Source organism: Mycteria americana, chromosome Z (genome assembly GCF_035582795.1).
Source record: "Mycteria americana isolate JAX WOST 10 ecotype Jacksonville Zoo and Gardens chromosome Z, USCA_MyAme_1.0, whole genome shotgun sequence".
In the NCBI taxonomy this organism is placed as follows: Eukaryota; Metazoa; Chordata; class Aves; order Ciconiiformes; family Ciconiidae; genus Mycteria; species Mycteria americana.
In genome coordinates this window covers 33,442,019-33,457,222 of record NC_134396.1, presented here as the reverse complement: position 1 = coordinate 33,457,222, position 15,204 = coordinate 33,442,019, and the positions used below count along the sequence as shown (strand labels likewise).

General features: G+C 41.3%; 1 protein-coding gene across 4 annotated transcripts in view; it reads right to left on the bottom strand.

Moving 5' to 3' along the window:
• Positions 1-15,204, bottom strand: part of TRPM3 (transient receptor potential cation channel subfamily M member 3) — a 284,603-nt gene that overhangs the window by 39,706 nt on the left and 229,693 nt on the right. The window contains exons 13-18 of one of the 4 annotated variants that reach the window (XM_075526387.1): positions 11,802-11,837; positions 11,517-11,657; positions 10,080-10,109; positions 8,662-8,951; positions 7,600-7,828; positions 4,845-5,012 (exon numbers count right to left, since the gene is read on the bottom strand). In XM_075526387.1, coding sequence (XP_075382502.1) covers positions 4,845-5,012; positions 7,600-7,828; positions 8,662-8,951; positions 10,080-10,109; positions 11,517-11,657; positions 11,802-11,837 — 894 coding nt within the window. The remainder of the gene's footprint in view (positions 1-4,844; positions 5,013-7,599; positions 7,829-8,661; positions 8,952-10,079; positions 10,110-11,516; positions 11,658-11,801; positions 11,838-15,204) is intronic. The other 3 variants (XM_075526389.1, XM_075526386.1, XM_075526388.1) reach the window with 3 other exon arrangements.

Sequence of the window (15,204 nt, the reverse complement as noted above, 5' to 3'; positions counted from 1 at the left end):
GTACCTGGATTTATGCCTTAGCTCATGGGTACTGATTTTCTGTTTGCTATTGCTTTCTTCTTGATAACGATGCTGTAATTTTGTTATACTTATGTTTGAATTAATTGTATTGTATAATACTAACCTCTCCCCTCCCCCATGCTACAGATGAGGAATTGCTCTGAGATGGCTGGGGATTAGATTTGACATGATGTCCCCGACTGTTAATTATATCACAGTATTAACAAATTGAAAAGCCTCCCCATTAGAAACATACAGAAATAACCTAAGTGACTGTGTTAACAGAGTAGCTGCAATGCCGAATGTGAACAAATGTGTTTTCACTTGGAGGGGGAAGCAATAGCGTGGGAATAACTCAAGACACTGCTCTGTGTGGGCAGCATCTCTTTCTCTAATACACAATTCTGTCCATGATTCACCATGAGTCATGCAGGGGAAGCCCGACAGCAGCTCAACTACCTTGTGAAGTACAGTACAACTGCATCATTTTAGCCTGAAGGGATTGATGTGTGCATAGTTTTTACATGGAGATTTTTCTAATCAGGATTCTGTTGGGGTTTTTGGCCAGATTTTGTTTTATGTAAGTGAGGACCGTTCACTGATAGGGACCAGGACAGTTTTGGGTTGTGCATTTGTGCACTAATATATGTTAATGATCCTATAATATATTTATCTGTTTTATAATTAAATAACAGGAATTTCAGTCCTGCTAGAATGATCATAGGCTCTTCAAATTTTTTCCTTAGTGAATCTACATGCTAAATATAGACTTACCCCATATTCACACAGAACTGGTGTGGAAACGGTACATAGCTGGGTGGATATACTATACCTCTCTCTGCACACCCCATTGTATCCTACGCTATTGATGGAAACGCTGCCTCCATGGTCATTGTTCTAGGGTTACCGTTCTCTGCCTTGAAATACTGGTAGGAAAAAATGTTTAATGTCTTTGAGTTACAGGTGTGTAAAATTGGATTTTGCATGTGCTCAGTGGTTCTTCAAGGTGAATACAGAGGAGCAGGGCTAAAGTACTGGGAGCTCAGTCATCCTGGTGAAGGACACAGAGAGTGCCAGGGCAGTTGTGCAGTGGCAGTATGGGGGGGTTTCCAAAACCCTTGGAGAAATGGAGGGAAATCCCTCCTTATGGAGAGGGCCAGCACTTCTGCCTTGTGACTGCCGGCAGTGTCTCCCACTGCCATTTTCCAGACGAGCTGAAGGAGTGCCTTGCTGCTGGCATGTGAGATGCTGCGAGCACCATCCCCCAGTGGGGTGGGTGAAATAGACCAGGGGCACAAGGACACTAGTCTTCAACCTTTCCTATCTTAAGAACTGTATTTTAAGTGATATAATACTCAGTTAGTTCTTGCCATGGAGAAAAGCTAAGCATACATCCTACAGATGAGATAATGTGCACCCAGAGCCCAACACAAGTAGCTTTGCTGCTGCTGCGAAGTCCTAACTCAGACTCTTGGTGATGCCCATGGAAGTCCAAACTTCCTATTTGATGTGGAAAAATAGAACAAAATGAGCAAAACAACGACTGAAACATCTTCTGAAGGACTTAGATGAGTTATTCTGTGTTATGAAATAAGACCAGTCACTGGGGAACTCTAATACCCAACAATAAGGCACTGAACAGGGATAAGGATGCTCCTAGTTATGGCTTCCAGAATCAGTGTTATTTTGGGAGGAGGGTAGACTGCTGGGGTTTGTGACTGACCTAAAAATCAGCCACTAATTAGGGCCCTGGTCAGGACATTGTAGAAATACAAAATGTCCCTGTCCTTTAAACTTTAGTGCCCTTCTACTCCTCTATGTCTAATATTCAGGATTAATGACTGGCAGCTCCATGCATAAATTGTGGTAAATTCCTTGGTGCTGAGGGAGTGGTGATGAGAGCAGTATTCAAGCCTGTTTTTGTGAGTAGCTGCTATAAGGAAAGTCTGTTGCCTAGCATCTAGGTGTTAAAGAAATGTGTGCCCAGCACTCTCATACATCTGTTATAAAGTTAAACGCAGGTGTGAGTAACAAGTAGTTTACAGTGAATAAACACGACATCTTTATAGTATATCCAAATCTTCAGCTACCCACCAGATCCTTTGAGAGGAGCATAAAACAAATACATATTTGCATGCAGCTGCACCCATGTGGAGGCCTACTTCACTGTTGCTGTAGTCTGTGTGATCACATTATTCTGTGCAAATGAGATGTAAAATAGTGCAAAAATCACTGTGGCCCTGTACCTCATCCACTCTGTACAAGTGCAGTCCAGAGGAAGAAACTGACTCTTTTGGCTTATTGTTAGTCATCTGGGCTTAGCAGTGCAGGACACATAAGGCTTCATAAGGAATCAATGAACAGACCTTGTCTAGATGTGGTCTCTTTATATTAGCAGCACTTTTATAAAAATGTATATGGGTGTAATATTATAGGAATACAGAGACTTGAGAATTATTCACTGGGAATGATTAGAAATAGAGTTAGGCAGATTATTTGGATGATACATTATTTGCCAGAAATGGACTTTTGAGGTGACCAAAATTATTTTTAGTTCATCAGTTTTGTTTGTTTTAGCTTTAAGCTGAGCAAAGCTCAGAAACCCAAACTATGCAAAAATTTTGAAAATATTTTGAACAATCATGTGCCAATTAAGTAAATGAATAAAAGAAAACTGTAGTAATCACAAAAAAAAATCTATTTTTTTGTCCTGAAAGGAAAAAGTGTGGAGAAAAATACGCAGGTCATTCTGAATACAATAGTTGCAAGCTATGGTAAGGGTGAGCGACTGGTCTACTGAGCCAGAGTCCAGCAATTGATTAAACATTTGTGATATCACATCACAATCAATTATTAATCTTAATAAACTATGAATAAGGTGTCCTTAATATAAGTGTGGCTAAAGAGAAACTTCACAGAGGCACTTCCCAAACAGTCTTACAGGCATCCTCTCCTCAGCGGAGAAGAGACCCAACCCGACCTATGCCATATCATTTGACTAAGGCTGGAACAACGCAAAGCTTCAATCTAAAATATTTTCTTATATTTAAAACATGTCAGGTAGGAACATTCTCCCTGACACGGTGCCTGGAGGTGACTAAATATAACTGGCTATGGCATCTAACCACCGAAATATATGCAAAGGTCTCTTTGCTAGCAAATCATCTTTCCTCACCACTGAACAGTACCTGAGTGAAGAAGCTGTGTTAGAAGTCCTAAAGCAGAGTATAGATTATATGCAGAAATGTTGAGCCAGCGGTAGCGTACCAAAGATATTGTTTCTAAACTTGCTGGACTCCACAGAAACAGTTCTTATTTTGTAGAAAAGGCTGTAAGTGTCTGAAACTTCACTAGAATGATGCATCAAATTTGAAGGAGTTAAGGGCAGAGTCAATGACAGGAAAGAGCAATAGGACTGTCAGCACATGAAAGGGAGAAGGGAGGGAACATCTAAGACTCGTCTGGAAAAGCAGATCCAGTTCACACATCACTTCCTTGTAGCAGGAGTCAGAAGGTAAAAAGGAAACACAGTATTGTAGACAAGAAACCAGAAGCTGGGATAACTGCAGAGAGATGGAAATGACTTCCTCCCCAAATTTCTCCCCATTGCCAAGAAAAGGGCAGCTTGCAAAGTGCTTATTTGATTTGAATAGGCACTTCATAAGTGGATCAGAAGCCAGGGATAGTAAATTGCAATTAGTAGCTAATGAGCGGAGAATGGCCCATTGCTGCTATTCTGGCTTCTGACCCTTCCCAACGGCCAGGTTCTTGCCTGCAAACGGGTCCTGTAGGTGGGTCTTGTGGGCTGCTCCTTCGGCTTGCCTGCATATTGGGTCCTGTAGGCAGGTCCTTCTGCCTGCCTGCAGACGGGGTCCTGTGGGCAGCTCCTGCTGTTTGCCTGTGGGAAACAGTCTGTTTTTTTTTTTTTTTTTTAAATTAACGAGGAAAATCCCTTTTAGTTATGTGTCTCTATCCTGACCTTGACCAACTGGGGTTGAGTTTTAAGCCTTTCAGAGACACCACAACCAAACCCAAACCAAAGCAAACCAAACTAAGCTAAGGCAGGTCTGATAGCTCATATGATAATTGCCCAAATTAAAAAGTGTCAAACAAGTCTGAGAACAAGAGACTGGAAGTAGGTGACTTACACAGTTTTCAGAGCTTTAGCTATTTGATTCTCTTTGTCGTGCAAATAATTCCTCTAAGGCTATGTTACTAATACAGACAAGTCCTTCTTTACACAATTCTGCTGAGCTGCAGAAGCTCTTAGTAAGGGCTGAGCTGTCTAGCTGCTTGCTAGTGTCTTCAGTGGATTAAAAACTGCATGTGCATATGTGTGAGAGGCAATGACCACAAATTCATAAAGAATTTTGAAAAACATTTTCATCATTTTTCTTTTGTGTTTGCACACTTACTTGCCCTCTAATGAAGTTAACCAAAAGAAAAAAAGTAATCTCTAGCTTCTATGAATCTTTGGGCATTTCTACCCGAAGGAAGACTTAGTGAGCTTCTTTTCTACCAGAGAGGCCCACTCATCTATCATGGCTGAATTATTTCAATTCTGAAATCTCATTAATTTATTTCAGACAACATGGCATCAAATTGAACCAAAATATGAGGATATTACATCACAACATGATGCTTCAGCATTACCATGCACTGCTGCAACATCAAGACACAATGATGCCAGCTTGTCTGGTTTGAGTCCCACCAAGGAGAGGGGAGTGTTAAGAGTGGTATCCTATCATCTGCTAAATTTAGCCATCAGACAGCCTGCAACGCCCACAGAGGTGGGAATAACAAATTGACAGCACTGAGGCTGGTGACTTATTGTCGGCACTTACGGTGAGTTCCATGTCCTCCTCCTCTTTTTCTTTCACTGGCTTCTCTGGTTCCTCTGGCTCCTTCTCTTGAAGATGGATCTCATTGGCCTGGGACATGTAAGGCATATCATCTTTGTTCTTGAACTCCAAGCTGAGGATTGAAGGAGGAAGTAGAATTCCTAGAATTACCTGAAGCAATAATAATGATAACAATAATCATCACAGTAAACAGGTTACAATCATGATGGTTACTTAGTATCAAATGGAACAACTCCCTCAGGTGATTTAGGAAAAGAAAGATATGCGTGCATGTGAGTTTCTTTGACAATAGAATATTTGTCACTTGGGGTAATGTTTTCAGAGCTCCATAGTGAAACAAAGCACGTAACTTCTATTAGCATTGCTGTGAGTGCTATGGCTGATTGCCTCTCTTGAATATTTTATCTGCTTGCTCATCAGATGTATATTGTTACATACCAGAACATATTTACAAAATATGACATGAGGTCAACAGCAGGTGCAACCATGGGGGTGTTCAGACCTTGGACTTACAAATTTCTGCATTTTACATAACAGACAATCTCAGTGTAAATGACACACAAGCAGTATTAATTTCTACAGAGAGGGGTAATAGGTCTCAAGCTCTCTGTGTCCATACTTAATGCACACAGGTAGTCAAGGTGTAAGCATGTGTGGATCTGAGGGGATAAGGCAAACCCAGCAATAGCAAATGCTGATGTGCTTAGCTATGTGGTCCCCTTAGACTTTGCTTCAGTAACCTAGCGGCTGTGTAATGCTCACATTCATGCCAGCTCTTTCTTTTCTGCCTTCCCTCTCTTATGATGTGGGAGTACATTAAAATTACCTTGTGTGGATATAAACAATGAACGATGCTTGGGGTTAAATCAGTAGTATAACTGAAGAGATATCATCATAATACAAAAAGAAGTGGCCTGTCTGTATTCACAAGCACTATAGTGTTCCTGGTTTTGCTGTAATCTCATGGAAAATGATTTTGTTATAAATCTCTCCCTAAATGACAGTGAAACCAGATAGTTAGCTTGTTGGCAGGTCAGGGAGGGTGACTGCTTGTGTTCATCACATCAACAGACAGCATGTGTGTTGTTGCAACTATCCAAAGTACTGCAATTAGGAGCAGTTAGGGTATATGAATGCTGTGCCCAGCCTTGGAAGAGCTGAGCACCAGGCTGCCTTCAGCGCTCCTGCACTTGGCTTGTCGCAAAAGCATGTGTCCAGGGAGACGGGGTTACGGGCAGACCTGGCTTCCCAGAGCGGCTATTTTTAAGAACAGGCAGGAGTAAAAATTGCCTCTGCCTGGCCCATTGGTGCTGTACATCCCCAGCAAGACTCTAAAGAATTACATTCAACCTTCTTGCCATTTGCCAGTTTCGACAAGAGAAAATTGTTCATGGGAAATAATCCATGACTCATGCTTGCAAATTTATTTCTTTGCTATGCTGCCTCTTGCTCATGTAGCTTGTAGCCTGCTTTAGCTTTAAACAGGCCCTGCTAATGAGCTTCAGTGAAATAAAACAGACTAGAAACTGAATAAAGGATACTTGTGAAGCCCGGATGTTACAAGAAGCTGAAAGGAAACAGAGTCTATTACCTTCAGTTATTCATTGTGAAAGAAAGGTCTATTTTATGGCTTAAGAGACACATGCTGCAAAGAAGAAAGCATGCATGGGGAAATGACTTGCTGCACTGAACCCCATCTACCCAGGCCGAATATCTGCAAAGCCAAGCAGTGAACAAGGCAGCAGCTCCTCTGAAGGGCAAGGGCCTGTGAGTTGAGTCAGAAAAATAGATAGGAAAGATGTCTCCAAATGTGAGAATGCTTTCTATCCGTAAGCAGAACAACGTTTACGCACAGATCCTGCAGGAGGATGATGAGAATGCTATCAGCCACTTATTCTCTTTCATCCCTGTCACTGGATTAGACCCAGTACGATAACGATGCACGTACTCATAAGCATTCTCACCATTACTGAACATCTTTTCACACAGCAAAACAGCTGAGCAATTACCGCTTTTCACACACATGATTAATGCAGGAGACAGAACCCCTTCACTGAAAATATTTATCATCCTCTGGGAGGAAGAGGCAATTCCTGGTTATGTACTGACTGGTGAGTACTTTGGTGAAGGTGAAAGATGCCAGCCCATGGACACAAATTCACCTCCCAGAATTCACCTTGCTCTGTTAGCAGTTTCGCTAACTGTGGAAGTAAAGCTTAAACAGCTTCGAAAATTGAATTATCCTCTAGATCCTCTAAGGTAGTCCCTTCAGGCCAGTCATCAGGAAGATTGGCAGGGGATTGCAAGACAATTTGTACTGCTTGCTTTGGCCTGTTCTGGGCAAGGTTGTCAGATCAGCACCTTTCACTAGCAGTTAATTCACTTACACATCCTTTTTCTTTATTTACCTTAAAAACCTTGACTAACTCCTCAGGTATCCAGGCAGAGTGACATACTAACCTCCCGGCTCAATTTTTATTCTGATAACTCTCACTGATGCCAGAGGGGACTTTGAGAAAGATGATGAAAAAACTAAGTAACGTGCTTTGAACTTGGGTTTGTGATAAGCTCCCAGCCGAAAAACTCAACACAGGAAGAATATACCCTGCTTAATGTCACTACAAGTAAGCACCTGAAATATGGTTAATGGAGCCAGTTATTACTGATTCGTTGTGAGCCCTGTCACCATCTATTAGAACTCCTCTGACTATTAATTTTATTTTAAAACAGTGCTGACCTTTAGGCCAGAATTTTTGCGCATCCGGAGACGACCCATCCACATGTCTGTGAGCAGCATTTGGCTGCAAGTGTGAGCAATGAAGTCCCTGTGCTTGGCTGCCACTGCGAGCTGCAGGCATGTGGCATTGCTCCAGTTCTTCAGCTCGTAGGTCAGCAGTTTCATTGCCAGTTGCTCGTCCTGCTTGTACGACTGGTCCAACAGCTCCACCGCCAGCTGGCCGAAGTCCCTGCAACAGAGGGACATTCGTTCATTCCCATTAGCCCAAGCAGCCTGCTGCAGAAAACACCCCCCCCTGCAACTAACAGCCTCGGCAAGGCGGGCATCACCTTCCATCACGCAAATCGTGATGTTGACTGTACACATGGAAACCCACATTTTCAAATGTGAGTGGCTAATGGTAGGCATATAAATAAGTGCCCCAACTTAGCAGTGATGAGCTCCCACACCTACCAGCTGTCTGCTCCCACCTGCCTGCCCACCTCCCTGACATTTTCTGTATCTGCAGCTTAGAGGATTGCTTCTGTGCTGTTTGCCCATGGCTTCGTAGTCAAGTCTCCTGGAAAAAGGAGTGTCCAATACCTTTTTTTTAAAATCTGTGTCTCAGACTTTTAGTGTCAGGAAAGATTATTACAGAATCTAGTATCTCACCTTGCTCACCTAAGCATGAGCTCTCGGTTAATTAACACTTCTGCCTGAATATTATGTTCATAAGGACTTCAACAATTTTTCTGCTTAGGATGAACACGGTGTCTCGAAAAAGCACAGAGAAACGTTGCAGCCTGACTCTTGAGGCCTCAGGGAGAACACTTAGACAATACAGATATTTCATTGCCTTCTCGACACCTTCACAGTTCAGAAGTTATACTGCTAGCAACTCTGCTTCTCTGGCAGACAGATTGTTTAAAAGCCATTTAGACTTTCTTTAAAGGGACTGCATTTTCCCTACAAGTTAGAAATGAAAGCAAGGTACAGATAAGCAAATTTCAGGCAGGTTCAGCAGGCTGTCTCCCTTCTTTTTTTTTTTTTAACCCAGGAAAGTGTACATGAAAGAAAATTCACCTGGAATTATGGTTCAGCTCTTGGGATATGTCATCCACCATGTCGTTTTCTGATGCTTCATGGGCCATGGCTTTGCAGAGTTTACAGGCCACCAGTGCTTTGGCCATAGCCTCTTCTCCATGCTGCCAAAAGAAGAGGGCCATCTTCTGACGCTTCATCAGCACAGCCCACACCATCAGCTCGTGGAATGGGAAGGGGAAATGATTGATCTCAGGGTCATCCAAATCAATATCAACTTCTTCTTCTCTTTTTTTTGTTGTTTTCCTCCCTCGCCGCAAAGGGACATCATCCTGTGAGAATTGTAGAGAAATTTTTTTCACCAGTGAACGAACTGAATCCATTCACACAATGCATTGGAGTCAGTACCTGAGATGTCAAACACATTCCCTGCAGGCCAGCCCCTTCAGCTTTTTTGGACCAAATATTTAACATAGGAAAACAATGAAAAAAGTATTGGTCCATGCACTGTAATTAAGAAGTCCCTAACCCCATACCTAAACACAGGGAAAGAGAGCTTTGGACTATCACTCTGAACTGTTCTTTCTCCCTAAGAACACAGAGCACAATCACACAATACCCAGAATCATTCTGGAAAAGCCACCATTAAAATAAAGCTAAGAGTTCACTCCAAATATAACATCTATTGCAATTCATCTGCCTCATTCCGCCTCCAGAAAGTACATATCCAGGGGATGTTCTGGTCTGCTGAAGACTCCCTCCCTCCTTACTCTTGTGTTTTCTCCCTTTATCTTCTCACAAGAGTAGGAATCTCCTTTCTTCACTCCCATTCTGCCTTTGTATCCCATGTTTATCCTTTCTTTCGCCAGCTCTTTGTTGTTTCTATCACCTTTGGTTTCTTTCCCATTTTAGCCTACTGCTTTCCCAGATGAGCTGACTTATTCTGTGCTGCGTCTGTGGACAGCAAAATTAAAGTTGTTGTATAAAATAAACAAACAAGAAAACACTACTATCTCCTTGAAGCATCAGGGTAGCCAAAAGAGTCAACAAAACGGATAGAAATTTGGCCCATGTAAAGATTTCTGCATCATTCTCTGCCACTGTTCCATTTCTCGGAACACGTTTTAAAGTTATATAGTTATCTGACTGAAATTCTGCTTGGCCTGACCTTCTGAAACATTTTGTTTAATCTTCATGAAAAGAAAAATGATGCATAGAGGCGGCAGAGCCTTCTTTTTTCTTGTCTATCCACTGAAGTTTTATTAATAAATGTTTCTTAATCTGGCCACTGCATAAACAAGTTATCTGGATGAAAAATACGATTTGTGTGGCACATTTCTCATGCAAAACTTGAAAACAACTATTGATGCCTTCATTACAGTGAATTTAAACATTATCTTGATATAGCGTATATTTGTCAAAGAAGGAAAAGACATTAAGATTTATCACAGGTCGCCTACCTCCATTCCCAACAGTTTCAGGGCTTTTGGCTGTACAAAAAAAGTCAGAAAAACGTTAGTTCTCCTGGAAGTGTGATGAAAAATTACAAATGTATGTGTATACATACATACATACATGCATAAGTGTGTAACGTGATGTATAACATATAATATAGAGTATATAATAGACAATATATAATATAGATAATATATGTAACACAATGTAATGTAATGTTATATACATATATATATATCAAATAATTACATATATATATTTAATTCAACCTTGAGTTTGACCCTATTTCACCAAAACACACAACAGAAGACATACATTGAGATTCAGGACCAAATTACAGATGGTTTGGGGCTCTTCTAGTGGAAAAGAGATAGGAATTACTGCTAAGGCATGAATGGATGTCTCTGGAGCACATCAGTATTTTGGCCATTCCCCTGGCACACTTCTATTGACTGCTGTGGAGCTGCTCTGTATGTTGGTTCAGTATCTGTGAAATTGCTACTCAAATGCTTTTCTTGATGGAGTGACTAAAGGAAGGAAGTCTCTCCCAGCAGCTACAATGACTACCTTTCCTCTCAAAAGTGAAGCATGAAAGTATAGGGAAACAAGCAAACCCATTTCGGGTGTTTGGCTGTAACCGTTTCACAGAGCTGTTGCTCTTTATAGCCACTTAGAACAATATTCAATGGTTTGTATTGCTAAAATCTGAATTGAGACAGAAAATGAAAATGTGAGGTAAAAATAGGCAGAGAAAGAACTACAAATCCTACTGGGAGCAGTTCAGTAGATTTTTCTTCACGCTGGATTGGGTTGGTGGCATTATGGATGACAATAAATATCTTTTATGTTTTAGAAAGGTAGTGAACTTACTTTATATTCACGGTGTTGCAATCTATCAAACATGAAAACCACAAAAATACTGAATGGTGTTTTTGCCACAAGCCCACTGACTCTGCTGGAGCCACATCCAGCCAATAAAGCTAATTTTGAGTTATGGTTTTCTTTGCTCTGATACCACCAGGCCACAATCAAGAAGATGAGCCATGAGATAGGAAATGTGTCTATCAAAACACAAGTTTTTTCAAGTCTAACTCAGCTGCCCTATGGTATTATTGGTACAGGTCAAAAGACTTGTCTTTCAAAAGCTGTGGATACTCCTAATTACAGATTTTAGAGCCAGAAGAGAGTGTTTTATGTCCTGGTCTCACCAGGGTAGCAGAACCCAATAATTTTTTCATTAAATTAATAAAAAATGTAGCTTGTATCAGTGGCTGGCTTGTGATGCATTGTGGTGAAATAGCTGCTATGTACATAATGGAAATGAATCTGTAGACTGAATAGTGTATGCATGTGGATCCCCCCAGCCTGGAACCATCTAAGAAGCTATGGTAGTCCCTGCCAGTGGGTGTAGTCATACAGATGGCAAATAACTTGCTCCTTACCCTCTTGGGCCCAAATAAATTGTGGTACAGTGTTCTGAACCGCTTTCGGGTGTAATTGCAGCGATATGCTCCTCCCATCAAGTACTCTATCACCAAACCAATATCAATCAGACTTATCCGATAATCAGGAGGTAAGTTTCCCTGCAATGAAAATAAGAAGGATGGTGGGGGAGGAAGAAATGCTTATTACTGGTGTTGTTAAATATACTTTATAATGATGTTAGAATAAAACAAATTAAATAGTTAAAAACAGGAATGTATTATTATGCTGGTTAATTCATTCACCTTAAAATAGATCCAACCGAAACCTGGATATTCTCGCTTGGAAAGAAGACATAAGTTAAATAAGAAGGTGAAGAACTTGTTGGAAGTAACAGAAGATAATGTCAGTACACAGTACTCATATTCTTCAGCTGGGGAAACAAGGAACACGACTGCAGAACAAAAAGCATGAGGATCAGCACACTTGAAATGTCAGGCACAGTTGCTGGACTCTAGTCCTGCAAGATAGCACCTTTTCTGCACCATCTGTCCCCCACAGCTCTTGTCCTGGCATCTCACGTCTCTGCTGGCATCTCTTTGGACTGCCTCATCTGCACTGCCAAGGCACGGTGAAGTGACATCATGCAATATCATTTGTTCACATGGAACCAGCTCCTGTGTGTGATCTTCCCCTCCTGCAGTGTTTCCTTCCTGTGTTCCAGGAAAGAAAGGGCAGGGGGGGAAAGAGCTGTGTTACCTACTCCAGAGGACTTACACAGTGCATGAGTTATTATTATTGCTAGTTGCTAGAGGCAAGGAGAGTCCGTTAGCATTTGTTCTTGGGGTTATGTACAAATAAACACATATCTTTGCTTAAATTCCACACCTAGTATGAGCAAAGCATCCGTATGTATGAAAGTAAGTATGCAAGTTGTAATAAACAAAATATCTGTGGCTAATTCTTTGGGGTTTTGTTCAAGAAGAAAACTACAGGCCTAGCAGTTTTCCTAGATGGTCCCTCCTTGAATTCCTAACATATTTTACTGAAAGCCCTTCTACATACAGTAGTCTTGCTACCTAATTTCCAGCAGTGCCAGCGAGATTGTCTCCCAAGAGCTGAACTGTGCTTGTGGCAAGGGTCATTAGCAGGATCCTGGAAAAGATGTCTACATACTTGCTTTTTCATGTCTTTTCCTTTCTTATCCTCTGTTAAATGTAACATATATATACGATGTCTTCAGCATGCACCTTTTATTTTGAAGAGAAAAAGAATGATAAATATGTCCACGTCTTATTGCCCTCACTTTGTGAACTCCCTTGCACATATCTTCCACTGTCAAGCCTGAAAATGGCAACAGTAAGGTTATGATTTCGCCAATACTTATGGCTTGCAAAGCTATGAAGAAAGATCTCAGTAACAGATTGTCTCTCACTGCATATGAATCTGAGTCTGCCTTTGAGTTAACTGAGCATTTCTATTCTCCAGTATCAGTAAGCCTGATGCAATGCCTAGCAGGCCAGAACAATTTCAGGGTGGGCTGGTCTCACGGATGTGCCAGTGAAGTGCTCTTGGGGGCCTCTGGTGATGGAAGAACAAAACGCCAGCATGGACACATCTGCTCTTCTGTTCCCCCCTGGGAACTCCACAGGGAAAACTCTGATCCCTTTAAAGGAGGAAAGGGCTAATGGGAAGGGAATGCCCCCAAATGAAAGTTTGCCTCCTTCTCTAAATCACTGCCTCCGAATTGTTCGATGAGTTTATGGTTACAGATTGCAGTTAGCCTGCAGCTCTTTTTATGTGGTCATCAAAAGAAGGTTAGTAATTTGCACGAAGCAATTTCATGACTGCCATGTCTTGCTGGAAGTATCTGCATGTCTGCAGATATCTGCCTGGCTTCTCTGCAGTTGTGCTTATTAGATTCAGAGCAGAGCAACTAATGGAGAGCAGATGGCAACTGGTTCTGCAGAAGAGATGAAATGGATGCAAAGATCCTCCTTCCGCTTCTACTTCAGCCAGGAAGAGCAATGCTTATTTCCCTCCCTGCTCACCACGGTACAAGCAGCATGCTGAAAGGTTGAGGAAGGAGAGAGGGAGGTAGTGCTGCGGTGTACCATGCCTAGCAATGGGCTGGGATTCAAAGGGACAGAAGATCAAGCAAATAGAGTGGCAAAAGGTGAGCTGCCAACTATCTTTCAGTAATGCCCCTTAGCATACCATTTTGCACTTTTCCTACTCTTGGCTAATCTCATGGGCAGGGAAATCACTGTGGTTTGCCAGTCAATTTTATTCTGAACTGTTTAAAGAAAAATAACGTAAATCTAAAAATTAAATCCTGCTAGGTTTTTTGTTTGTTTGTTTCTTTCTTTTTTCCCCCAAATGTTCTTCTCTCTCCAGAATGCTTAAGGCAATGACAGCTTTACTAGAACAAGGATGAAGGCACTTGCAGAAGTGGGACTTGTAGCTTCAAGACAAGGTTGTAGTTCTTCAACAGACTCCTGGTGTCTTAATGTAAGACACTAAAATGGAATGCTTTGATATTATTACGTGGCAAAAAATATTTGAGCAATTAAGAAAGCACAACAGGCATCAGGGTGCTGCATGTGTTGGAAAGTGTGAGTTTCTTGATATAGTTCTTCTGATTTCTAAAATTTCACAAAGGGATTTAGATAAAAAATTTCCAATAGATGGACTAATAAAAGATGCGTCTAAACCTCCCAGATAATATTGAAACAATTTACTAAAGAAAAGTCACAAATTCACAGCAGAAATACACATTTCATAGACATACACATATATATGGCTCCATGCTAGCACACAGTTACTTTTCCAAAATGAGCAGCCCTAGTAAAGCCAATTGGGGCATCCTTGTGAGAGGAGTTATGCATGGGCCAAAGCATTTGCCGTACCAGCGGACACCTTGAACTACCCTGGCAGCGGTGAGTCTCCTTGTAAATGAAGCACAGTGGTGCAAGTGGGCCAGAACCCCTCCAAGAACATCAAAAATTTGGATGGGCTAATTCTAGTACAGCCAAGGTGGTCAGGAATGACAGAGGAGAAGGTTTGATTTTTGGGTATGATAGGTATGCCAGTTAATAATCAACTAACCTTTTAATGTTGGGACAAGGTCTTCAGTGCTAATGAATTATTCTTTTTGTGAAGAAACTTCAACTTTAAACTATAGCTTGATTAGCTTGATTATAGTATTTTTTCACTTCAAGTGCATTTTTATATTCAGCAGGTACCAAGCCTCTGATTTTGCATGCTGAGGAGAAAATAATGCTTTCAAAATTCTGTATATTGCTTGTTAGTTCTCTGGAAATGTAAACATACAGTGGCAGTCCAAAATAAAGATCTTTGAAAGCTTCCATCACCCCAGAGTGGGATTAAGATATATTGATTATATACAATTTTTGGATTAAAGAAAAAATTCGTCTGTTAATTTCTACTGATCTTAATTAGCTAGTTGAGCCAGGGAATTTTTAAAAAACAACCTGTAGAGGGCAACCTCCACTTACAGACAGGATATCAAGCACGGCCACTGTTTCTTCCTGCTTAGTCTGTATGCATCGGTTTGTAGGGGCTAGGGAAGGAAGTCAACCCTGTATGTTAAATTCTGTACCCGTGACACGACATGTCAAACAGGCCATGATGCAAACGATGTAGGCAGATTTGTCCCCGTATGTAATTATGGAATTGAGAGGATCG